The following is a 27,266-nucleotide window of genomic DNA, read 5'->3' as shown; positions in this document are numbered from 1 at the left end:
TGACGTTCTACAGTATTATGAGAGAGAGGAAAACACCCCTCAGTATCTTCTCTCTCTAGATCATGCATAATTTTATAAACCTCTGCCATGTCCCCTTTACTCTCCTAAAAAGCCCCAAATGCAATTCTCCAAGGCGAGACTCTCTACCCTTTCTTGCACATTTTCCATCTCAACAGTATCCTTTTTGACCAGAACTGTGAAGAATATTTCAAGTGCAATCACCTTCCTGGCACCTTTAATTTATTTCCCCTCAGCTGGGATCTGAAATAAGAGGACAGTGTGGAAGGTGAGGGATGGGAACAGCCAGGGAGCACATTCAGGAGAGCATTGCCCAGTTCCCCTGTGGAAGGACTCCCACTGCCACATTTTCATCTAGATACACAGCAGTCCTCCACATCCAAATCCTGGCTGCTGCTAAGATCAGAATCACAACTAGGGTTGCCTGATGTCTAGGTCTGACCTGCAAGTTTCCAGGCTTGCCTGGCCCCCTCCAGGTGGCAGGTGAAGGGCTTGAATCTCCAGGTGGGTGAGAGTGCCTTTAATTAAAAACAAGAGAAGACTGTGTGTGCAGTTTGCCAGCTTCAATTCAGCAGGAACTGGCTGCAAATTGTAGCACAGACATTTGGCATGGTGGGGGTGCATCCCTCTCCCAATTAACCTCTGTCTCCAGGGCCTGTCCTGTGACATCATCAGGGCCAGCCCTATTTCTCAGTTTTGAGCCGTGAAATCTATGGGATGCTCCTGACCTGGTAGTGCTAATCATAACAGATTGTTGTTGGCTTCTGTACTGCCTAGGACTCCCTCTTTTTTCTTAACCTGCCACATTTGGTGTGTGTGTGTGTGTGTGTGTGTGTGTGTGTGTGTGTGTGTGTACATACATATTGGTGGTGCTTAACCACATGGGTCTAGCATGCCTTGGCTCATTTTGCTTGGCTGAACTGGAAGAGGCCTCAGCTCAGAAGGCAAGTTGGCCCTCTTCCAGCCCAGGTGCTCTGCATTCAAAAGAGCTGACACTCCCTCTGTGTCCTCAGCCCAACCTGCTCAGCAGCACACAAAGGAGCTGGAGTTGGGTTGCTGTAAACAGCTGGGATGACATGTACAAAGAATGCACCTTTCACACCTGGTGGGGCTCATCCCTCTGGCTGTGCCAAAGGAAGACCAACCTCTCACTCATCAGCCAAAGATAACTGAAACCTCTCCAACTCTAACCTGCTCCCGTTGCAGAGCATGGCTGCCACTACCCAGGAGCGTCATGCAGATGCAGCCTGGGAGTGCTGCAAGAGTCATGTCCAACCCTGGGAAATTTGGGGGTGGAGGTATTTGGTTACGGTTACGGTTACACTGACACACACACACACACCATTGAGAATCTTGGCCGAGGCTCTTAGCTTGCACACGCTGGCACAGATCAGGGAAAACCTCAGGGATGCAATGAAGTCAGGTTGCAACTGACTTCCAGGTGGTGTTTCATTTTGCTCCTGGCCCCACTCACACACCCCAGACACCAGGGCTGAAGGCTTGGTGACATCTTTGCTTCCCCATCCCTTTGCTGCCACCCAGGCCCATGCAGAGGCCAGAGGCAGACGTCTTGTTCTTGGCATGACAACCTAGGTCCAGCAGACCCCCACATTCCAGCTGGCTTAGCCCTCCAAGGCCCAGGGCAAGTGTGCCCGGTTGCTCACGTCCTTCCATGGACCTGCTGTGCCACCATTGCTGATGAGCTGTAGGAAGGCAGGCAGCTGTCTTGCACCAGGTCCATTTATAGTCCTGCAATGTATAGTTAAAGCTATGGTTTTCCCAGTAGTGATGTATGGAAGTGAGAGCTGGACCATAAAGAAGGCTGATCGCCGAAGAATTGATGCTTTTGAATTATAGTGTTGGAGGAGACTCTTGAGAGTCTCATGGACTGCAAGAAGATCAAACCTCTCGATTCTTAAGGAACTCAGTCCTGAGTGCTCACTGGAAGGACAGATCGTGAAGCTGAGGCTCCAATACTTTGGCCACCTCATGAGAAGAGAAGACTCCCTGGAAAAGACCCTGATGTTGGGAAAGATTGAGGACACAAGGAGAAGGGGACGACAGAGGACAAGATGGTTGGACAGTGTTCTCGAAGCTACCAGCATGAGTTTGACCAAACTGCGGGAGGCAGTGGAAGACAGGAGTGCCTGGCGTGCTCTGGTCCATGGGTCACGAAGAGTCGGACACGACTAAACGACTAAACAACAACAACAACAAATGCCTACCATGACTGGCAGCAGCTCTCCAGGGTCTTAGGAAGAGAAGAGTCATACCCACCACCTGCTACCTGGTTCTTTTAATTGGTGCTGCCAGGAAATGAGCCTTTCTGCATGCAAAGCACTCGTTCTGCAACTGAACTACAGTCTCCTCCAGAGTCTGGGGCTCTGTAACATCAGCAGCAGAGCAAGAGGAAGCCCCACCTCCTTGGGAACTGTAAGGTCTTTATTTCCCATGGGTGCTGTTTTTCAATGGGCTTGCCTCTGGTGGCAGGTTGCCACCAAAGGGAGTTATACCATAGGGGCTCTGCTTTGCTAGGCTTTCTTTCCTAGCTAAACTGAACTGGAATCAGGTTGTTTAAGCACCCCCCCCACGGCATTTAGTAGTATCCTATTGACAATATTTTGCTTACCTACATTGATTCTTGTTCGGCAATTTTTTATTATTATGGCTTTTTGTGATATTTTATTAAATTATTTGTTGTTGCTTTTTAAAGCTTCTCTTTATTTACTTAATGAATGGATATGGTGCCTCCCAGGACAAAGCCCAATATGACTTGGAAGCACTTGTTTGAACAGCACAACATACAATAAAGTGACTTGTAGCACCTTAATGGCTAACTAATTAGTCTTCTAATTTAGTATACATACACACTTACAGTGGCGTAGCGTGGGTTGTCAGCACCCAGGGCAAGACAAGTAATTTGCGCCCCCTAACCCGTGGATTTGCGCCCCCTAACCCTAACCCCCAGATGTTGCACCCGGTGCGGCCGGCCCCCCCTGCACCCCGCACGCTATGCCACTGCACACATATACAGTAGATTGCAATGCAGTCTACACATAATGGTGTATTTTTCAATGCAAACAACATGAGGGTTTTCTCATTCACACACAGCTTAAATATAAACAAAAATGAGGGTATTTTAATTTTTGTTTCTCTTTTAAATTTATCACTAATCTTTAAAATTTGCCGCCATGCTGTTATTTCTGCTGCAAAAGGCTTAATACTTCTACTCCTCTGGAAACAAGAAAATAAAATGCACAATATATGTATTACGTAATAATATGTATGTTTTACCTGGAAATTTGTTTTGTTAAAAAAAGGAAAGGGGAAAAGTGCCCACACTGATATATAAGGGTGGGAACGACTGCCAAATTTGGAGGACACACACACCATTTATTCACCAGGAAGGCTTTATTAAACAACTCTCATCAAAGGGAGGGCCTTCTGGCTAAATCTCAGTGGTGTTTTAGTTGTGATAATAATCTATATATTTGTTGTTTTGCCATAATGTGACTCTATAGGCATAATAACAGAAGATTCTAGAGTGGATTGGAGACTCAGAGCAATGGGGGCTTTGAATACTTCTGCTCTCTCCATATGGGTTGTTGCTCCCCAAGTAGCCAGCTGTGTAGAGCAGCTGGCAAACTCTTCTTTGCCTCCATCCCCCCCCCCCCCAGACAGAGGTGAGGAGGCCAAGAGAGGTTGCACAACATTCCCTTGTCCACTAGAGATTATTTTGAAAGGATTGCTTCTCCTTGCTTTTCTCTCTACAGGTAATGATGAAAACAAACAATAACGTTGCATTTTCATTTCACTCATAAGCAAAAGTGGGGAGAAAAAACAACAACTCATCCTTTTAACCCTCGGCATGCACTAATGGGGTAATATTGTGAGGTGAGGTAGATGCTCCAGATTAAGCAAGCCAAAGGTCACTGTGGCAGTTATTGGCAGTTATTGCTTTTGGAGTGCCATCCTTTTGGATTTGATTTGCATTGAAATAAGTGCGACTTGCTTCTGGGAAATGCGAATAGGATCTGGAATTTCCGCTGAGCGAGGAGCGCAAACCGGGATCAGGGTCGGAGAAGATGAATGGGGCTCAAGGAAGAGACATATTTTAGAGGGTGCGACTTGAGGGAGTGGGCGTAGCCTTAGCCTAGGTGCCTTATTGTTCTTTGGAAGTTTGCAAGGGGGCTGGACGAAGATCCTGTAGCAAAGGGGGCGGGGCGTTGCGCGAAGGCGAATGGGCGTGGCCTAGCTGGAGGCGGCCCGGCCTGTGAGCTTCGTTGCCCCGGGTTACCCGCGGGTAAATCAAGAAGCGCTGTACGTCACGCGAGGGAGGTTCCCTCCGCCCGCCAAACCCGCCTTTCCCTGCCCCTTTTAGAACGCCGGCTGGGAACGAGCCAATGGGGAGAGCGCTGGGGTTTGGGCTTGTGCCGCGTCCCTTCCAATCAGGAGGCGGCACTCGGGTCAGGTCAGTGTAACAATCTGGAATGAGAGAAAAAAAGCACACAACCCAAAACACCCGACTAACCAACCACAGGAGGGGGAGGAAGGCAGGCAGGCGGGAGGGAGGGAGGGAAGGAGCTGGGCTGGGGCTTCCCCTGAACTTGCGGGGGGGGGGGGGGAAGGAAGCACCGCTGGGTACGTGCGCTGCGCGAAGGATTTAATCGCATTGCTGCGGTGGGGCGCATGGAAGATAAGGGTTCCACAGCGCCTGGTGCTTCTGAAAAAAAACCGCGGAAAGTGCTTGGAGAGGCGTAGAAGCGCCGAAAAGGGTTAATGAACCCTTTGGAATAAGTGGGGCGAACTAGCATGCGGAGGGGCAGCCCAGCGCTGCAAAGGTGTCTGCGAAGTCTGGGAGAAGAGAGGTGCGGACAGGCTGCCCGTGCCCAGGTAGCGAGCGAAGCGCTGAGCAGGGCCGGCCCTACCGTTAGGCGGACTGAAGTGGCTGCCTCAGCTAGCTGATTGTTAGGGACAACCTGAAACAAACAACAACAGTACATGTACTGCCAAGAAGGCTGTCTTATGGTGATCGGATAGGGCAGCAAATAATAGTAATAGTAATAAGTAAATAAATGAATGTAAATGTATCGCCAGGGTGGTGGGGAACGGAGAGGTGCTTGTGGGACTTTCTACCTCGGGGACCAAACTCACCCGACCAGCCATGATTGCTATAATTTGGTGGGGGGGGGATGGGGAGACACCATTTGTGCCTCAGGCGGCAAAATGCCGTGAGGAGGCCCCGAGCAGGGGAAGGGAAGCCCGGAGGAGGTTCAGAAATGCCAGCACTCCTGCTTGTGAGAAGTGTGGGGCGCGCGCGCGCGAGAGAGACCTTCGGCGGGACGTGCTGCGGTGGCGAGGCAGGAGTGGGCAAGGCGAAGTCCTGAGCGGGCCTGAGCGCTGCCAAGGTGCCCCCCGCCCTGCAGCTCGCGCGAAGGGGGAAGCCCGGCGCCCGCTCGTGTTGTGATCATGTGGTTTGGCTGGAGCGTCCAGACTTGGGCAGCCGGGCAGAGAGCCGACGAGACTCTGCGTGCAGCCAGCCAGGCGGGAAGGCGAGGCAAGCCCGGCTGGCGCGCTCCTCCTCCTCCTCCTCCTCCTCCTCTCGTGTAAGGTGCTGCCCGAGGCCCCGCCCTCTTCCCCCCTCCGCTCGCCGGCCCGGCCCCTCCTCCTCCTCCCTCCCCGCCCACCCCCTCCCTGAGGTGCAGCCGGCTCGCCTGGCGGGCTCTCCCTCTCTCTCTCTCCCTCTCTCTCTCACTCTCACTGTGTGTGGGTCTGTGTGCGAGCGCGCGCGCGCGTGTGTCAGTCGCTCTTCGCTCGCGGGGCTGGGTGACGAGAGGGCAGCGAGGCAGAGAGTGGCGGCCGCCGCCGCCGCCGCCGCCGTTTCCTCCTCCTCCTCCTCCTCCTCAGCATGTTGCCATCCCGCCGGGTCCCCAGAGAGAGGCGGCGCCCGCTCGGGGCGGCACGAGCGCAGCAGGAGAAGGAGAAGCAGCAGAAGCAGCGGCAGGAGGACGAGGTGACCGACCAGACGGAGACGGCGGCGAGCAGAGGGGGCGGCCGCGCCGAGGGCAGCAGCAGCAGCAGCAGCAGGTGCTAGGTGTGTGGAAGAGCGCGAGAGAAGCGCGCGCGCGCTACCTGCCTGGCCGCCGGCTGAGCAGCCCAGCCTCTGCCTCAGGTGCGTGCCGGCGGCGTGGGGAGCGCGAGAAGAGAGGAGGGCGATCATGCCAGCGCCAGCCGCGCGTCTCCATCGCCACCTCCGGGCCCTTGAGCGCCGGGTTCCCGCTGCGCCTGGACGCTCTTCCTGGGATTAATTCGCTCCTCGCTGGAGCCCGGAGGATCTGAACTCGCCTGGACTCACGCGAGGGGCCTTGGAGGCTCCGCATCGCCGGAGGAAGCCCTTCTCCCTCGAAAGCGCACGCCGCTCCTCCTGCGCCCGGCGCGCTCCTCCTGCTCATCTGTTGCTTGAACGGGCGGCCCCCTCCCTGCTCTGTCTCTCGCTCGCCGGGCTTGATGGAGGAAGCAGCTGCCTTCGCCGCTCCTTGCCCTTCCAGCTGAACCTCCCTTGCGCTGGACTCGAGCCTCTCTCTCTTGCCTTCCTCCCCCCTTCCCCGCCACCGCTCCCCCGACGCACCTTCCTCCCCAAACCCTGCGAGGCAGCGTCTCCATATCCCGCCCCCCTCGCTCGTTCTCTCCCCCCCCCCTTCTCTCGCTCGTTCTCCCCGACCCACTTTGGTGCGATGCTGCTGCCTTGGACCTTCGCTTCCTAAAAGCGCCGTTTGCTGTTGCGATCCTTCCCGTTGGAAATTTACAAAGGAGCCCCCCCCCCCGGGATAAAGGAAAAAAGGGGGGGAAGGAAAGAAAAGGCGGCTTCTGGGGGGGGGAGGGGGAGGAACATGGATGAGAAGCTGCAAGCGCATCAGGTTGACATCGACCCGGATTTTGAACCCCAGAGCCGGCCTCGCTCTTGCACCTGGCCGCTGCCTCACCCCGACTTCCCGGGAGAAGAGGACGATGGAGCCGCGGCTGCCGGCGCTGGTGGTGGGGGCGGGGGCGGCGGCGGCTCCAAGCACCCCTTGGCCGGCGGAACGGAAGGCGCCGAGAACGCCGGAGTGGCGTCGGAGCGCGGCAAAGCCGCCCCGGCGCTGCCTTCGCTGGGCGCGGACGTTGGACAGCTCCGCAAGGCGAAGACCTCGCGGCGCAACGCCTGGGGCAACCTCTCTTACGCGGATCTCATCACCAAAGCGATCGAGAGCTCCCCGGAGAAGCGGCTCACCCTCTCGCAGATCTACGACTGGATGGTCAGATACGTCCCTTATTTTAAGGATAAAGGAGACAGCAACAGTTCGGCTGGTTGGAAGGTACCCGAGCGATTCTCCACCTCCTTCACCTTGCGCCTCTCGCCTCCCTCGGCAGAAACTAGAGCCCTAGTTTTCAAGAGGCGCTAGTGGAAGTTTCACTAGTGCTGAGCCTCCTTGGGTTGATGTAGTAGACTCTTAATGAGGGTCTAGTTGCCCGGTAGCAGCCTTAAACCACCCCTGTGTTGCAGGGAAGGTTAATTAAAGGGTGTTAAAATGGTGGTGTATCTTCCACCACCATCACCCACGTTTTTTGTTTGTTTTTAAACTCCCTTAGCACATTCTTACCTGGAAAGTGGTGGTTTTAACCAGAGTTAGTGATTAGGGAAGGAGTGGTGGTGAATACTTGGGAGTGAAAGTCTGTGTAGCTTTTACAGATAGGTAGCCGTGTTGGTCTGCCATGGTCAAAACAAAATAAAAAAATTCCTTCCAGTAGCACCTTAAAGACCAACTGAGTTAGTTCTAGGTATGAGCTTTCGTGTGCATGAAGAAGTGTGCATGCACACGAAAGCTCATACCTAGAACTAACTCAGTTGGTCTTTAAGGTGCTACTGGAAGGAATTTTTTTATTCTGTGTAGCTTTGTTTGCAGGCGCCGAAATCCTGTAGCAAGAGGGGCAGAGCTGGAAGGGGAAGGAGCCGGCCAAGTTTCCTGAGGGTCTACCCGAGGCCACTCCAGCCTTTTGCAGCTTTGATCAGGAGAGCAGCTCTGGTGTCTTCTGGGATTGAGGGAAGAGAAGTTGCTCTTGCAGCCTTATCAGAGCTAGCTTGGAGAAGAGGAGCTCTTCTCTGTTGCTTATATTCGTGGAGTGGACCTGAGACATTTCCCTCTTTTTGCATTGGTGCTTGGAGAGATTATCTTGCAGTAGCTGCCTGGTCCACCTACCATATTTCCTTCACTCTTCCCCCCCACCAGCCCCAGTGGCATCAACAAAGGGGCCAGGTGGACACCCTTCCTCTCCCTCCTCTTAAGTTGCAGCTGCCTGTCTGGTAGTAGGACTTTGGAGGGCGGGTACAGGGTAGAAATAGTGTTGAGGTGGGTAAAAGTGGCTTTGTACTTTTCATCTGATAGCATTGATTGAGATGCCAGTTGGGGAAAGGACATGCCAGACTTTCTCCTCCAGTTTGGGTGGTGGGGTGTGTGGGGTTAGCTGCTTGTGATTTTTGTAAGGTCTCTCTCCCCCCCCCCCCCATAGAATGCAGTGTAGATTGCTGGAGCGGTTTATAATACAAAAAAAAGGCCCAGAAAACTGATTTCCTCAGCTAATTTGCCACATGCGATGCCATTGGTGTGCAGGGCCATTGGGCAAGTGTTACTGAACTCTGGATGCATGACCATTTTGAGGTCTTGGGCTTCGTAAAACTGGAAGTGCGATCAAACTGTCTACATGTGTTAGCTGCAAACTCTGCCTGTCTTTGGCGCTCCATACATTGCCCACATCTCCTTATTGAGTCAAAGTAAGATTTGGTGTATTTGTGGTCTTTTTAAAAAGCTTTTGTTTGCTTTTGAGGTCTCGGATGAAATGGCAAATTTTGCAGAATGTGCTGCATCGTTTGTGTGTGTGCTTTTTTGAGAATCCTAAAAATCTGGTAGGCAGTCTGTCCACAAGCAAGGGTTCCCTTAAAGGAGGGCTTGAAAAGGCTCTCCTGCACATGTGGACTAACAAGCAATTAACCCTTGTGGCACTGAGTTGGTGGGGCAGAGTGGTTTTCCATTCTCATATATCTGTTGGTCTCTCAGCAGACACATGCCCCTCTGGCATTGGCTGTACTGGTTAAGCTCCCAGGCTGTTGCCTTTGGATTGTTAAATATTTCTGTCAGGAGTAATCGATTTCCCTCTTATTGTGATTTAGTGTAGAGGTGTGTTGCACTCCCTGAGCTTACAAGGAAAGTGTCTCTCTCTGTGTATGGTGTGAGAAGTCTACTTTTTCACTTCAGTGTGAGAGCCATCCTGCTATAGCCCAGCAGAAAATGGGGTGCGTCCAAAGTGATGTTGCTTGCACACACCTTGCACCCATGTTGGTGACCACACCTGGAAGGGACAGAAAAGCGTAGGTAATGTGGGAACCAGAAGGGGCCGATTTAAAAGAGAGGCAGTTCCAATTGATTTTCTTTCCACTTTCCAGCCACCCTATAATAAACAATGTGTTAATTCAGGAAAGGTCCACTCCATCATTTGGGCTGGTGTTATGAGCATTATTGAAGCTCTGTGCATCTGCACCACAACTGGATTTGACCTCCTCTGTGTTCCGTTTACTTGTGAGTAGCTGAAGAGAAGACTTGTTTTAGGCGCTCAAGCACCTTGAGACATCAGACCATAAGGAAAGCCCTGCTGGATCAGACCAAGGGTCCACCGAGTCACAGGAACATATACCAGGTGGAGGTTATTTGTTCGTGGGTGATGAAATGGCTCTCCTTCTATCCACCTCCTCTCCCTTGGGGCTATTTTAGTACTGACTCTTTTATGATGCATAGGTAACCAGGTCTCATGAATAGGTTGGTACTTGCAAGAGAAGCATATGGGGAAGCCTTGGTAATTTGGGCTGTACAGCTGGATGGAGTCTGGTTGGGCGTACTTATGCTAACCCTGGTGTCCTGGTGCAGGATGGATGTATATGGTAGCAGAGGGGACAAAGTTCCACCCAAACTGACAGGAAGAGAGAACTGCATCCAAGGAACAGTCCAAGACACTTGTCTATGGAATACTCTCACTTCTTGATCTGCTTCATGCAGTTATTTAAACAAGGGAGAATAAATCTGATGTGTGAAGAGTAGTAGCTACATCAGCCAAAGGTCATAGCTCTAGAAAGCTGGGAAAGGCCATAACTCAGTGGTGGGGCACATACTTTGAATGCTAAAGGTCCCTGTGTCAATCCGCTGGCACCTCCAGATAGGGCTGGGAAGGACTCCTTGTATGAAATCCTGGCTATCTACTCCCAGTTAGCATTGACAATACTGAGCTAGATCAGTGTGGATGGTCCTGACTTAGACAGACCAATGATCTTACTTGGTATAAGGCAGCTTCGTTTGTTCCTATGAAAGTACTCCATTTTTGGAGAAGTGTTTGAAAGTGCCCTGGTTGGGGTGCCAATTTCTTTGAGTTAAATGTTTTGTTTTACAACTGCTCTAGTCACAATGGTGCCAAGGTTATTGGGAAAGAGCTGTGGTTTCATAGTAAGGACTGAATGCTGAAGTTCCAAGGACCTTTTCCCGGAACCTCCAGGTAACAATGGGGGAAAATCCCTTTCTGAAAGCCTGGAGAGCTGCTGCCAGTTAGTGTAGGCAGACCAGCTTTCAACCTCCAAACATTGCCTAACTCTTAACTCCTGTCAGCCCCAGCCATCATGACAAGTGGCCAGGGATGCTGGGAGCTGCAGTCCAAAATGTTTGAAGGCATATGCTCAGGTAAGGTTGGTGTAGAGAGTACTGTGAGGGAGGCTCTATGAATAGGCTTCGTCTATCGCAGCTTCCCATGTTCCACATGATACTGCATAGGAGAAGACTTTGTGATGCTTGTGCCATCATAGCTTTCAAGAGCTTTCCAGATGCATACCTTGAATTCATTCCTGAAGAAGTGTATTAGACTCTGAGGAATCAAGACATGAATACTCTGTGGGTAGAGAGATTTTCCATCCACATCAATACTATGATTCTTCTTCTAACATAGCTTCTCCCCTCTCCACCACTGGCCTCCTGGGGAAACTGAAGCAAAGGTATGCCTGCCAACAAAAAATCAGACTGGCTGGCTGATTAGATGGTTGACAGAAGCTTGCTCATGTTTGAAGGGTAGGGAGTTAGGGGATACAGTAGAGGCTGGTCCATTAGGCCAAATGGGGTGCTGCCCCACCAACTTCAGCCTATCTTCAGTCAGCCCCCAACTGCCTTCTTAGTTCCATCCATTCCAGGGGGTGGCACTGGCTGTCACCTTCACCTTTTTTTTTTGTCTCCACATTGCCCTTGTAGAATGCAGCAGAGAGGAGGATGGGGGCAAAGCTAGGATTAGTTGACTGTGGCCCCACTTTCTTTTGGCCTCTCTTCCTCCTGCCCCATCAGTTTCAAAGGTCACCAGTCAATGGACCAGCTTGTTCAGAAAACCCTGGATGTTCTAGAGCAGGAATGGGGAGGGAACTCATGGTTCTCCACACTTCACTGGGCTCCATTAGCCTCGGCCAGCATGCCTAATGGTCAGGGAATCCTAATGATGGGATTTGTAGTCTATCAACATATGGAGGACCAGAGACTCTTCACCCCTAGAGCAATATTAATAAAAATGGGAATATGCTGATCGTTGAGAGACCTCTATGGGCTGTGGAAGCAGCATACTGGCCATTTAAAGGATTGATAGGACTTCATTTTCCCATTAGGTATCCCATGCTAGTTCTGCTCAAAACAGACCCATTGAAAATAATGGATGTGGCTAACTTAGATATGTTAAATTAAATTTGTCTACGCTTGAATGTAACTGAGTAGGATACAACCCAATGGCATGAAACATCTCCTTTGTAGGAGATGAAAGTGTAGATGTATCAAATGAATAAAAATGACCAGCAAAGAAGGAAACTAATGCAACCTAGTTTGGTGTTAGCAGTTGGCAATGTTGGGCATCTGCCAAGGCTCATACCCCAGCAGCAGGGCTGGCCCCTTCTGCCGCTGCCTTTGCCATTACCAGTGGGATGGCCCCCTCTTTCTTTCCCTTCCTCACTCTCTGCCTTCACAGTATTGGCTGGTGCTGAGAGTATGAGCTGATGCCACCTCCTTTGCTCCTTCCTAGCCAGTGCTGGGTGCAGGAGTTGCCACTGGCCACTATATTCTGATTGGCCCTGGCTGGAAGGGGCAGGGGTGCAACTGGCTGTGGGAGGCAGTAGCTTGCATGCTTAGCACTCATTGATGGTGGGAAGGGAGGAGAGAGAAGCTGCAGCAATCCAGGAGGAGAAGGAGATGGCAGGAGCTGCACATAGGGTGCAGGGCACAGGGGACTTGCTACCAGCCTCTTGCTTGGTGCGGGTGCTGGTACGGTGATAAGTCAGGCCTGGAATAATCTGTACAAATACACCAGTGTGGAGTTGTGGCTAGAGTGTTGGTCCAGAATCTGAAATACTAGGGTTCAAATCCCCACTAGGTCAAGGGGATTGATATTGGGCTAGTCACTTAGACTAACCTACCTCACAGGGTTGTTGTGAGGATAAAAATGGGGAAGGGGAGAATCAGGTGTGCCACTTTTCAGAGTTGCAATAATAAATTAATCTGAAAGCGAAAGATTTCTTGCAGCTCTGTGCATTAAAGGTGGTTTCTCCTTGTGATGAGTGCGTGGCACTTGTTTTCTTGTTAGTTCTTAAGTTATCTCACTGAAAGGGAAACGATCCCCTTCCCTTTAAGGAATCTCAGAAAGGCACCTTCCTTCAATGTTAGCAAGATAATTAAGGGGATAATTAATTAGCTGGTGGGTCCTGCTCTACAGTATAAGGCAGTGAGTTTGCACTTAAGGCTGCTGAACTGTGGATACCATAACTCCTAAGGACAGCCTTTGCCAGCCTGGTGCCCTCCAGATATTTTGGTCTACACTGGCTGTGCTCGCTGGGGCTGATGGGAGTTGTAGTTTGAAAACAACTGGAGGGTACCAGGTTGGCGGACACCGCCGAAAGAGCTGGAAGTCCTTGAGGGGTGTTGGAGCATCTTTCCAAAAAATTTTTTAATGCTAGTTCTGTTTCGTTTGTTGCTGTGTGGGATTATTAGTTTTGGCTACTGAAAGGAAAGTTTAGCCCTGGCTGGCTGTTCGTTTTTTGTTTTGTATGTCGTGCTCAAATAGAAAATACTCCATCCTTGATTTTCAGTGCATAATATGAGGCCCCAGATTGGAGCCTTGCACCTGCGGCCCTGGTCCCTGAACTCTGTCGTGTCCGTCTCTGTAATTTTTAATTTTTTTTTGTTCCCAATCTACATCTCTGCAACCTGCCGCTCCCTTCTGTTAGAGCTACTTTCCTTGGATTAAATTTCTCTCCCCTTGCTGTGCATTGCCAGAGTTGCAGAGAGAGGCATTCCTCATCCCTGCGGAGAACCTGATACAGGGGGCACCACTCATCAGTCTTGCGTTCACAATACTGTTTCGCTTTCTTAAAAGGCCCATACATAGGAGAGGGAGTTGTTCTTAGTCTTTATGTCTGAGGTTCAGAAGCATTGCAACTGTTGAGAGTTTCATCTCTCTCCTCTCTCTCTCTGCTGGGATGGTGGGGGTGTTTCTGGCAGCAGGTCTTCATCTTTAATTGCCTCCTCCTTAGCCCAGTCTGTCACCCACAGAGAGGGCTCAGTAGCTGAGAATTCCAGATCATTTCCCCATGTTGTGGAGAGGGAAGGGAAGGGGAGTTGCTCCCCTGCCCCATGAGTCAGTCTTTTTTTTTTTTAAGGTGGGATTAGAAGCTTAGATTTAAAACATCCAGCTGGCCTCTCCATCCTCTCTCCTATAGCGAACAGAGAATTCCAGCTCCTGTGCACCATTTAACAAATGCTCTAGCACAGGCATAGGCAAACTCGGCCCTCTAGATATTTTTGGACTGGAACTCCCATCATCCCTGACCATTGGTCCTGTTAGCTAGGGATGATGGGAGTTGCAGTCCCAAAACATCTGGAGGGCTGAGTTTGCCTATGCCTGCCCTAGCATCTCCTCGCTCCACACCTTGCAGTTAACACAGATTTATTAGTCACTGGGGTATATTGCCTATGCTTTTGAAATGAATTATTTGCAGGAAAGGGAGTTCTACACAAAGCTTGGAAAGGGCTAAAAGGGGAGCATAGAGCATGAGACTCTTAATTTCAGGGTTGTGGGTTTGAGCCCCACATTGGGCAAAAGATTCCTTCATTGCAGAGGGTTGGATTAGATGATCCTGGTGGTCCCTTTCAACTCTACAGTTCTTTGATTCCACTTTAAAGTCATGGCTTTACTGCAAAGAATCTTGCAGACAGTCGTTTGTTAAGAGTGCCGAGAGTTAGGAGACGCCTATTCTCTTCGCAAAACTACAGTTCCCAGAGTTCCCCAGAAATAGGGATTAACTGTTAAACCACTCTGGGAATTGTAGCTCTGGGAGAGGAATAGGGGGGTCTCCTAATGAGACCTTTAACAAACTACAGCCTCCAGAATTCTTTGGGAGAAGCTGTGACTCTTTAAAGTGGCATGGTACTGCTTTAAATGTGCAGTGCAGATGGGGCCCTTGGTATGCTGACCTGTATTCGTTATAGCCTGGTTGCAACCCATCATTGCATCATAATTGGGTTTGAAACAAGGGTGCTTGCAGCCCTTACACCTGTCCCTGCGTGGGAAGAGTTGCTTTGTGGCTTCTGTGGGGGAGGGGAAAAAACTGGTTCCTGCCATAAGTGAACCAAGATGGACCAGTAGTATCAGCTGCAGGACCAATGGGGTAGGAGATGGTAGAAGGAACATGTACCGAAGCAGCCGCAGTATTTGTAAAGCAACCATTGGGTTTGTCGAACCCCCGCCCCCAATTTCCTATAGAGCCTTTATCCCATATCCCAGCCCTCCAGCTGTTTTGGGACTACAATTCCCATAATCCCTGACCACTGGCCCTGTTAGCTAGGGATCATGGGAGTTGTAGTCCCAAAACAGCTGGAGGGACGAGTTTGGGGGTGCCTGCAGTATGGTGTAATGGTTATAGCGTGGGACTAAGACTGGGAAGATGCCCTGTTCAAATCCATGCCCATGCGCAGCCATGTAGCATAATGTGGGACTTTGATCTGTTTTTATCTCATAGAGTTGTTGTGAGAATGAGGTGGTGGTGGGGATGCGTGCTGCTATGCACTTCTTAAAGAAAAGGTGATACCAATCTGTAATCAGTAATAAATCTCTGAAGCTATGCAGGTCTGGTCCTGACCAGTAGCCCCCTCCCCTTCCTCCAAATGCCATTCTGAGCTTAATGGATAGGATAAAACATTGCAAACACAAACTCCAAAGCATAGGTGAATTTGTTGTTTCTGTCTACTGGGCAGTTCAGGGTGCTTCCAGACCGTCGCTGTTATCGGGATACACTGATAAATTCAGGTTATCCAGTAAGTGTTGATTTGACACCCTCACTCAACACACCTACTCCCTTTCCACCACTTACCAAAATAGGACTTTTCTAAATAAGGAAAGTGAGGAGGAAAATGCACTAGTAAGTGTGATAGAACAATTGATTTACAGAACATTGTCTCACCTTCTTGCAAACAAATGGACAATAAACACCTGGTGTGGTGTAGCCAACCCACAAACTTTGTGCACACAAATGCTCAATCAACAGGTCACCAGAAGGGACCAAAGGCTCTGGCAGTTTTTTTTTTTAAAGTGCTATCTCTTTCTTAATCAGAGCAATCTTGCTGAAGCAGTGAGTTTGTGGGTTGCAGCCTACACGATTAGTCCAGAGCTTGTAGACCTTGGCGTCAGCAGTCCTCCTCCTTCAGCTTTTGGCCTTCTTCTTTTGTGACTGTAAAGCTTTACTAGCAGGAAGTCCTCTCCAGTATGCAGTTCTGGGTCGCAGGCAGCCTGAGGTTTTCCGCACGCCACTGTCCCCTGCTGTGGGTCTTGGCGCTTTTATGCTGCACACGTGTGCCAGTAGTGCTTGCTGTTTCCCAATGCTGCACGGAAGGCCCCATTGACTGACAGTTCTGCTTAATTAGGGAGTTGTTATTTTATCAATTCCAAAGCGCTTGAAGTTTTATGCTCCAGCTCACGCGTTCCACTTGTTAATGGGAAACCAACACCCTCTGTCAAAGAAGCAGCGGCTCTGATGCATTTTAAGGTGCTGTTTGTGCCACTTTGACATCCAAAGTATAACAATAAAGCTATCAGCTGGTGGATGTCTGCTTGATGTAGGTCTGACAGTGCCAAAAACCTTAATCTCCAGCCTTCCCACTTTTCTTTCTCTCTGTACTTCTTAGGGCTGCTCCTTTGTGGCATGAATATAAACTAGATGGGTGGCCTTGGTGCTTTAAGCTTAGGAGTGTCCTGTCTAGGGCTGGGGGAGGACCCATCACTCACCTACGGTTGTGCCCAGCCTATCTCTTTACCATGGCTTATAATTATTGCTGCAACATCCTTGACTAACCAGCAGTACTTCCTCTTGCTATTGAGCAAGACCAGGCATAGGCAAACTCAGCCCTCCAGATGTTTTGGGACTACAATTTCCACCATCCCTGACCACTGGTCCTGTTAGCTAGGGATCATGGGAGCTGTAGTCCCAAAACATCTGGAGGGCCGAGTTTGCCTATGCCTGAGCAAGACCATATGGAGGGACTATAGCTCAGCAGTAGAGCATCTGCCTTGCATGCAGAAGCTACCAAGTTTGATTCCTGGCACCTCCAATTAAAAGGCTCAGGTAGCAGTTATTGAGAAGGACTGTCCGTATGTGACTGCTAGTCTAGTGTAGACAATACTGGGCAAGACAGACAACAGTCCAACCCGATATAAATTGACTTCTGGTGACCCTGTAATAGGAACATTCACAAGAAGCGAGTTGGCTACTTCTCTGCTGTTGGGCACCAGGTTGAAATGGGCTGTCTTTTTATCTCCTTCCTTCCTTTTGTCCCTCGCATCAGAGCAAAGGAGCATGGGCAGCCGGTAATCTGTTGCTTTCAGAAAGAAAATAAGTGCACAAAACCATGAATCATGGGGAACATTATGCATCGTGTGGACAAAAAGAGCAGTAGCTGCTGCTGGTGCAATTCAGGGGCAATTTACTTGTGGGGAAGAAACGTACCTATGGACTGTACAAGCAACTGGGCAGCAATGCCCCCCCCCCATGCTAGGTATGGATGCCACAAGATAAATAACAGTTTTTGAAGAATAGAAAACTGCCCCGTGACAGTTTAAAAGACACACAGTTTGGCTGTGGGTTAAGCTTTTGTGGGTTAGGCCAGCTTTCACCAATGTATACTTCTTCAAGGTTTGCAAGTATTGGGACTACTAACTCCTGTGCCTACAGTGTGTGCAGCACTACAGGAATGCCCCCCCCCCGCCAAGCCTTCTCTTGCAGTAGTCATGATTGCAATACTACTGCAGTGTGTTGAAAGTGGACAAGCTTCTGGAAGCGCTTTTGTATGGGGCTTAAAGCCGTTCTTGCTTCATGCACTTTGTCATTTGGCCAGAAGGATAAATTCACATTACAAATACCCTTTCTCCACTTTCTCGTCTGTGTGAATAACGATCCGATGGTCACTTAAATGGTGTAAAGGAGGCTCAGCAGCGTAACCTTATTCATGTTTATTGGAAATAAGCCTTGCTGTTTCCAGTGGGGATTGCTCCTAGGTAAGTGTGCATTGGATTGCAGCCCACAGCCAATCTAGAAGCCCCATTGGTGCAATTGGATCTCAGCAGTCGGTCCTTCTGCGGGGTTTACTCTGGAGTAAAAATGCATATAATTGCAGAGAAGGAAGGGAGGCTAGTGACTCATCTCGCTAGCCATTTCCTCCTCTGTACCCACCCCTGTTCCTTAAGAGAATAAGCAAGCTTAGAAATGCCACATTGCCCATCACATAAGTAGACCAAAGACCCATCTAGTCTAGCATCTTGTTCTTACCATGGCCAACCAGGTGCCTGTGGGAATCCTGCAAGCAGAACCTTTGCACAACAGTGCTCTCCCCACTTGTGATTTTCAGCAACTGGCATTCAGAGGCATACTTCCTCCAAGAGTGGAGGTAGACCGTAGTGTTTTCTCTATGAAATTTGTTAATTCTCCAAGTTGGTAGTCATCACTAAATCTTGTGGGAGAGAATTCCATAGTTTACACCCCTAGTTCTACAAAGCAGTTCTTTTGGGTGCTTGCCTTTTTAAACTTAAGCTTATATCTCCCATCTGTACCGCTGTGGTCCTGGCTCTCCTAACCTCCATTAGAGGAAATATCACGCAGGCATCAGAAGGGAAGGCTGATGTCCTCCTCTTTGCATACTTGAAAGCAGCGTTAGGGCCTTTGTCCTCTGTCTGAAGGGTTGCTTCATCTCTCAAAAGTGTATGTAGGCTGTGTACAAAAAATCAAAGTGCATGACTTTCTCCAAGGAATCCTGGGAATTGCAGTTAAAGGGTGCTAGAATTTTAGCTTGGTGAGGTGTAAACTGTGAAGTTTCCAGGATTCTTTGAGGGAGAATCATGTGCTTAAAATGTACAGTGTACCTGAATATATATGTTGAGTTTCATTGAGTGCCAGCTCTCGGAGCTGTACCAGCACTTGGATTGCCTCTAAGCTCCTCTTAAGGTAAGCCAGTTACTGCCATTCTTCTTAAAAGTATAGACTGTTTCAAAGCCAAAGCTCTCAATGCAGTTAACAAACATGAAGCAGTATTGTTATGAAACAGGGACATAGGCAGCTGCCTTATGTAGAATCAGACCATCTAGCTAAGTACTGTCTACTACACTGACTTGAAGCAGCTCTGCAGAGTTTGAGGCAGGCGTCTTTCCCAGCCTTGTGTGGAGACACCTGGGATTGAACCTGGAACCTTTTACATTCAGGGAATATGCTGTATCACTGAGCTATGGCTCTTCCCCAGTCCTATCAAACCAGAGCCGGGTGAGTGCTAAAGATTCACCAGGCAATAGCACCCAAGCCTAGCTCATGCAAATGTGCTTTGAAAAGGACTTCTGTACGCCAGCTGCTAAATCTATACATAAAGAGAGGCAGGCAGGCAGATCTGGTTTTCCCTGGGCAGGGAAAGTAAGGTTTCTTATCTACCAGTTGAAAGTCTCAGTAAGATTGCTTTCATAGCTGCTTCCCCAAGGTACAGAAGTTCAAGCTTCTGTTGATGCATATGAACTCAGTGTGCTATCAGCAGGTTTCCTATTCTTAACCTAGATCAAGGTCAACGGCACTTTGCATTGTGCCAGGAAAGTAAGTGGTAGCCAGTGCAGATCTCTAAGCACAGGTTTGTACAGCCAGCTGCAATCATGAGTCTAGCTACCTCTGGACCAGGAGATTCTTAATCTTGGGGTTTTGTGGGTTCAAAACCCACCTTGGGCAAATAGATTCCTGCCTTTCAGGGGTTGGGACTCGATGACCCTCGTGTTGCCTTCCAACTCTACAATGCTATGATGCTATGCTATGCTGTGATTCTATGAACCTGTAATTCCTGAACAGCCTTTAAGAGCATCCCCACGTAGGGTGTGTTACAGTAGTCTAATCTACTAGTGTTGGTGTGTATCACAGATGCAAGGACTCTCCTCAAGTTCGAAAGTGGCAATTAGACTGTGTGAAGAAGGAGTCTGTTGCACTCAGTGGGCTAAGGCTTTGTTCACACATGCAATTGCATTTACTTCCACAGTCGTTAGTTACTTGCACAAACCAGTGTGTCACCCAAGGCTGAAAAAAATCTTAGATGAAATTTCCATTTCTGTTAATATCACCAGAAGGGATGCTTTCGGTGGAGCCCTTTCACACATACAGCTGCGAATCGTTAAGGAATCTGTGAAGCGACTGAATTATATTCATGTGGGAACTGGGCTTATAGGGTTCAGAGGCCTCAGAAGAGAGGGCTGCTTGTATCAGCAACTCACCCACACATCGAAAGGATGTTCCTTTGCCTTCCGGCATGAGCTTGAAATGTGCATGCATATGGATAATAAATTTGTCTTTTTGCAGTGCTTGTTCCTTGCTGATAAGCCAGGGCTTCCTTGCAGCTCTTGCACACCTTGGCTGGACCTTGTTTATCAGAGAAACCCAGTACTTGCTTTATATGACCAAAGGAAGCCTGGTGTTGATACCACTCAGTGGGACGATGGAGTGAATTCTTTCATGCACGGTGGTAGAACTCAGCAGGGAGGAAGATGGAGACAAAACCAGATTTAGTTAGCTCTCCCTGCCATTGGCTCTGGCTTTACTTACTGTTTGGGCTCCCTGCCTTTTGCCCTTCCAGTCCAAATGTGCCTCAGCCACCACTGGTTCTACTCCCCTCCTTTTACGCTCATGAAAATTCTGTGTGGCTGGTTCGGCTGAGGGATTAGTGACTGGCTGAAGATCACCTGGTAAGTTTTGTGTCTGAGCGGAGGTTTGAACCTGAGTCTCCCCAGCCCTAGCCCTAACCACTAGGCCATACTAGTTCTCAGCATGTACATACATTGGGGAAAGGTTTTGACCACTGGCACTCATCCTCAAATGCAATGGAGCAGGGCAATCAGGAATGTTTGGAGGCAGACAGAAAGCAGAGAAGGGCATGAAGGATTTCAGAGCATCCATTTGCACCAGAAGTGCCTGGCTTGCATCATTCTTTTAATTGCACTCTTCCCCATTTTGGACTACAACTCCCATCAGCCCCAGCCAGCGGGGGGGGGGGCGGGGGGAGGCAGGCAGTATTACTGTACTGTACATTGCATGCTGTACTATACGTTGTATAGAGCACGGTGCTGATAACACCAAGGTCACGGGTTCGATCCCCGTACAGGACAGCTGCACATTCCTGCATTGCAGCGGGTTGGACTAGATGATCCTCAGGGGTCCCTTCCCACTCTAGAACTCTATGATACCATTATGAGAAAAAGCAAGGTAAAAACCTTCTAAATAAACTGAAGGGAGGGAGAAACTATCAGCACACCTGTCTTTTTTTGGAGGGGGGAGGGGGCATGGTGAATTGTAATAGAAACGGTATTTTTTTTTTGTTCAGGGGACTCCTCTGCAACAGCATTTTGGGCAGGAAGATTTGGGTCGGCTGGGGGAAAAAATGGCATTCTTCCTTCTTCCTCTCCTCCGTTAGGTTCTCATCTTCTTACTTTTTTTTTTTCCTTTTCACCTTTCTGGAATTGCTTTTCATGCAGTGCTAACTGCTGAAGTAACACAAACCTGCTAAATGGTCCAGCTTTATGATAGCATAAAAATGATACTACAGCAGTGAGTAGAGTTTTATTAAACCCCAGGGACCGGCTGCAAATGAACAGCTTGCTCTGCTCTTCACTTTATTTATTTATTTAATAACTGCTGGAATATAAACTACGTCTGAGATTCAGTGGACTAGGAGCACTCTCAAGTCACAGCACTATCCGTCCCCACTCCCAAATGCTCTCTCTCGCTCTCTCTTTGGCTTGTTCTTTCTGAAGAAGCTCAGCACGGGTGTTGGGTCCTTAGACTGGAGAATGGCGTTCTCGGCATTTGGGATACTACTTGGAACTATTTCACACTGTCTCACGGACACACCTAAGTCAGATTTCATTCAGTGACAAATCTGGGCAGGTAGAGGTGAGAAGATGCCAAGTCCTGCTTGGTTTGAACATAGGGCAGTTTCTCTTCACTCTGGTGGTGGTAGTCTTTCCTCTTGTTGGCCCTTGTGAGTCTTTTACTGACGGTAAAGGTAAAGGGACCCCTGGCCGTTAGCTCCAGTTACAGACGACTCTGGGGTTGCAGTGCTCATCTCGCTTTATTGGCTTAGTACAGCTTCCGGGTCATGTGGCCAGCATGACTAAGCCGCTTCTGGCAAACCAGAGCAGCGCACCAAAACACCGTTTACCTTCCCGCCGGAGTGGTACCTATTTATCTACTTGCACTTTGATGTGCTTTCGAACTGCTAGGTTGGCAGGAGCAGGGACCGAGCAACGGGAGCTCACCCCGTCGTGGGGATTCGAACCGCTGACCTTCTGATCGGCAAGCCCTAGGCTCTGTGGTTTAACCCACAGCGCCACTCGCACCCCATTTACTGACAGTAGGCTCTGCTAATGATTTATAGTGAGTCTCCATTGCTTAGTGCCAGCAGGGGAGAGTGAAGAAACTCTCGCACAGGGCATGGATGGTAGGGAGCGCTCCACTCCTTCACGTGTCATAAATTCCAGGAAACAAGAAGTCCGATGTCATGAAACTGGAACTGGGTTACCCACCCACCCTTTTCCCATTGGAAAAGACCTCACAAATCGTGACTGCTGAAGCTTGTGCTCAGTTGGCTTCTGAGGTGGAGCTGTTTTATTTTTTGTTTTATTTTAAAGGGGTGATTTCTCCCCAGTTTATGCATTAACCAGGGAGCTGTGTCTCACAGGACTGCAAGACTCCAGAAATCCGGGTTGGAAGAAAGGCATGAAACAGGCATCAATAATCTCATGCTGATTGGAATACAGGAAGCTCTTTATACCAAGTCAGAGCATTTCTCCATTTACACCCAGTAACGTAGATGTTGACTGGCAGTGATTCTCTGGGGGTTTCACTAGGATGGCCATGTGCCCTACTTAGGGTTGGGGAAGAAATTTGTGTCAGTTTGCATTTAAAGGGGAACTTAACCTAATTTGCACTTTCCAAAACTAGATGTGAACCGAAAAATAGCCCCCCCCCATTTGAAACCTGCACTTCTCAGAACATTCTCCAGCCACGTGTGTGTGTGTGTGTGTGTGTGTGTAATATTTGTGTAAAGGGTGCATGCAAATAACAATACAAATGCAATATATTATGCAAAATTGCTTGCAGACATGCACATTAGGGGGGAAATTTCCTGATGAATTTTCCTGAGAACTTTTTTTTTTATTTTGTTAAATGCAAACTGATGTGGAAATGTGGAGAGCTGAATTTAGGATTAGAAAAAGGAGAAACAGAGACAAACAAAAAATGGACAGATTTGCTCATCTCTGGTCCTATTTTCAGAGTCAAGTCCCCTATTGGAAGGGCTTTCTGGAGACAAATATTTTCTTTAAGGGCTCAGTTACAGATAGGTAGCCGTGTTGGTCTGCCATGGTCAAAACAAAATAAAAAAATTCCTTCCAGTAGCACCTTAAAGACCAACTGAGTTAGTTCTAGGTATGAGCTTTCGTGTGCATGCACACTTCTTCAGATACACTGAAACAGAAGTCACCGGACCTTTCAGGACCTGAAAGGTCCGGTGACTTCTGTTTCAGTGTATCTGAAGAAGTGTGCATGCACACGAAAGCTCATACCTAGAACTAACTCAGTTGGTCTTTAAGGTGCTACTGGAAGGAATTTTTTTATTTTCTTTAAGGGCTGTCAGCCCAAGTCTGGTTTAAAGATAAAGAAGGAGGAAGAGCCTTGAAGTTATTGCCCAGGTTATTGGGTCGCAGCCTTTCGCACTGTGGTGAGATGCAGGCAGTCACTTATACATTGTCTCCCCCCCCCCCAAAAAAAGAGGATGCAGACCTGAATGTTTTTTTTTAAAAAAATAATGTTGACTTGTATTTATTATTTATTTAAACAATTTTTGCACATCCTCACTACAATCATCTCTAAGTGATACATTATAGCAAAAATAAAAATCAGTTAAAATTCTAACATCAAATAAAATGCCTGCTGGAATAAAAAGAAGTCTTCAGCAGGCAGAGGGAGCCTGCCTGACCTCAACAAGAAAAGAGTTCCATAAAAATTGGGCCCACGACACTAAACATATGGCTCCTGGTGGATGTGACCCGTGCATCTGAGTCATGGGGGAACCACTCACAGCGCAGACTTTTGAGCACTGGAGTTATGTGCCGGCGATAGCCTGTTCCCACCAACAGTCTAGCCGCAGTGTTATATGTGCAGATTTATTTATGATTTATTTCATAAAATTTAAATACCGCTTGGTTGTAAGAGAACGTCAAAGAGATTTGCAAATTTAGACAATGTTTACTGTAAGTAGAACTGCAATTGCATCTCACCATTGTAGAGAAGTCTAAGCCCTGGTGCTTGCTTAGCCAGCTGCTGTCTGGGCGCTCCCTGCTGATGGGCAACTTCAAGGCCTCTCTCATTCCCCCTTCATATATATGTATTTAATCATTAAAACTGGACTTGGACCAGGCAGCCCTAAGAGCATTCCTGCTATTGTTCGCCCCTTGCAAGCAGTTAGTATTCATTGTCATCCTGTCTCTGAGCATCTTAATACAATCCATCTTCAAATGTGTGGTCCATCTCATCATTTCCTTCTCACAACAATGCTGTGAATGCTTATGCTGAGTTTGTGTGTATGTGTGCATGTGATTGGACCAAGGCCACCCAGTGAAGTTCCTGTCCAAGTGAGGATTTGAACCCAGATCTCACCAGCTTAAAAGTGTCTAGCTGTTAAATTTCGCTGGGAGGAGCAGCTTGCTGGGTGGAGTGGAGATGCTTTGCTAGATTCCTAGTAGCTGGGTTGCTGTTGCTTGCATTCACACCATGCTACCTTGTCCCATCTTCTCCTGGTAGTAGTAGTAGTAGTAGTAATAATAATAATAATAATAATAATAATAATAATAATATCATCTTTATTGTCATTGCCCCCTCTCGGGGACAATGAAAATTACTTGGCTGCTCCATACACGCAGGTAGGGCACTCCACACAAAATCAGAACAACTATAAAAACACTAATTAAAACAATACAGTATAATACAGCAAGGAAGATGACTTTCCAAGTCCAGGTTTCCCATTCAGGGCCGAGATCGCTCTGGAGAAGAAGCTGTTCTTGAGACGGCTCGTTCTTGTCTTCATCGTCCTGTATCTCCGTCCCGACGGCAGGAGCTCGAAGAGACAGTGACCAGGATGCGATGGATCTTTTACTATGTCCAGTGCCTTCCTATGGCACCTTGTGGCATAAATCTGCTCTAAGGTGGAGAGTGGGCAGCCAACAATGCTCTCTGCTGCCTTAACAACTCTGCACAACCCCATCCTGTCCTGGGTAGTACAGCTTCCGTACCACACACATAGTAACAACAACAGTAATAGTAACAACAACAACAACAACAACAACAACAACAACAACAACAACGCTACCAATCTGAATGGGTTTCCCCAGCAACTCAGTGCAGGCTTCCAGCAAAATATAAAAACACAATAAAACATCAAACATTGCAGCTTTGTGGGCTGAACACCACTTGACTGGCATTGCATTTAAGATTCAAAAGCTGTTCCCCATGGAGGGCTTTCTGGACTTCCTTGCCAAGCCTGTCACTCATCTGCAGTGAAACAGATGTCCATCTTGCTCAGTATTGTCTACACTGACTGGCAGCAGCCCTCAAGGGTTTCAGGCAAGATTCTCTCCCAGGCCAACCTGGAGATGCCGGGATTTGAACCTGGGACCTTCTGCACGCAAGGCATATTCTCTGCCACTGAGCCATGGTCCTTCCCCTCTCACTTGTGGGCCCCATCCCTTTTTATTAGCCAGTTGGTTTATGTCCCCTCTCCCTGTATACCCTGAACTTTTCTTCTGCTGTGGAAGTTACCTGCATGCTACAGCTGAGGTGAAAGGCAGTTTAGGTTATGGAAGGACACTTGGAGCCGTTTTGCCCATGTGCCGCTGAAGCTCATTTTGGACAGCATCTGTTCATTATTACGTGCAGCCTTGGCAGCTCGCCAGCAAGGAGAACTGAAAGCAAGGCACAAAGATTGCTTTCACCCACTGGAGGGGAAATGGCTGAGGGGAGGAGGGTGAGGAAGACCGAGGGTGGTGGGATTGGAAGTGGAGTGAGAGGCAAGTGGTGGGAGGGAGGGGGGAAATACCAGCATTCAATATTTATAGCTCGGCGAGGCTGTGAGTCCCCCGCCAGGATCAGAGGGACGCATTTGCCAGGTGCTCCCCAGGCACAACAGAGGCATTTATCAATCCCCCGAGAAGGGAAAACCTGGATTTCTAGAACAGTGTGTGTACGTTTCTATGAAAAAGGGAGAGGCTACAACCGATGCCTCATCTACTGAAAAAAAAGGAGAGGGGGAAAGCCTTTTGCTTCTTCTGCAAATGGGGTCTGTTGCTCACAAACAGCCAAGTGATGGGTAGTATTTTCACCAGAACAACTCTTACTCCCCACCCCATAGCTTGCAGCCCCCTGTGATTCCCCCCATCCTTTTTGCCAGTCATCTTTTCCATGCCACAACCCACCCTGACACACTTGTGACGGATACAGGAAGACTTCATCTGTATCGGATCTGCAAATTGCACAGGGTGGGTTATCCCTTCAGGCTACCAGCCCACCCCCTGGATCAGTGTGGGAGCAGCCTTCCCCACCAGCCTTGGCTCTGAGTGGTCAAGCGGGTGTCCTATGAGGGTGAGCAGTGGCCTTTCTTAAGTCAGCTCCAGAGCTGCTTTGAGTGGGGATCCCGGCTCAGTGGTAGATAAACCCCATGCTTTGCATGCAGACAACCTCAAATCCAATCTCCAGGAGCAGGTGATGGGAAAGGCTTCTCCTGCCAGAGAACTGCTGCCAGTCAGAGTGGATGGTACTGGGCTGGCTGGACAACTAGTCTGATTAGATAAAAGGCAGCTTCCTGCATTGTGGGGGAATAATGTGTTTCCCAGTGGAGGCTGTTCCATTAGAGCAAAGGGGCACAGCTTCAGTCTGCTCTCACCCAGCCAACAAATGCCTGCCTTCTTAACTTCCATACAGTCCAAGGGGTGGCACAGTCTTTAGAGATTTCACGTCCTCCTCTTTGCTTTCTGTGTTATCATTGTAAAACTCAGCAGGGAGAGGAATGGGGACAAAAGTAGAATTTGTTGGCTCTGCCTGTCACTGGCTGTGGCTCTACTCACTGTTGGGCTCCCTGCCTTCTGCCCTGCCAGTTCCAACGGGCACCAGCTACCCCTTGTGCCACCACTCCTTCCCCCTCCTGCCTCTCTCCCCACAACTAGGAACCAGGTTTGGAGAGGATGGAATGGTGCTGAGCATTGACTCCTTCTTCACCCCAAGCACAGCACAATGGGTGGGGTGCATTCCTTCTGTGTCCTTGGTGCCTGTGCTCAGTTTGAGGAAAGGCAGGTAAGTACAGCCAGGTTTAGGGCAGGAGGCCCTGGTCAGGACTTGCGCTCTTAACTGAGATAATGCGTCTGTAAGAGGTGGGTAGAATGAGATGTTTAATATGCAAAGCAGGGGATTAACCCATTTCCCCCACTGTGAATGCACCTGTCATCGGAAAATAGGGAATCCCGACTCTGGATGTGAATACAATGCTGTCGACACAGAAAACAGGGTTTGTCCATATTTCCTGCTTTTGCCCATCTCATAAATG

General features: G+C 48.9%; 1 protein-coding gene across 1 annotated transcript in view; it reads left to right on the top strand.

Moving 5' to 3' along the window:
• The first annotated feature begins 5,765 nt into the window (after positions 1 to 5,765).
• The window catches only part of FOXO6 (forkhead box O6), a 122,688-nt gene continuing 101,187 nt past the window's right edge, over positions 5,766 to 27,266 (top strand). Inside the window, exon 1 of the mRNA XM_081869030.1 lies at positions 5,766 to 7,373. Within this exon, the coding sequence (XP_081725156.1) occupies positions 6,909 to 7,373 (465 nt within the window). The 5' untranslated portion in view covers positions 5,766 to 6,908. The remainder of the gene's footprint in view (positions 7,374 to 27,266) is intronic.

This window comes from Podarcis erhardii (genome assembly GCF_964252035.2).
Source record: "Podarcis erhardii genome assembly, chromosome: 7".
In the NCBI taxonomy this organism is placed as follows: Eukaryota; Metazoa; Chordata; class Lepidosauria; order Squamata; family Lacertidae; genus Podarcis; species Podarcis erhardii.
The sequence above is the reverse complement of the archived record's forward strand: the minus strand, read 5'-3'. Positions and strand labels throughout refer to the sequence as shown.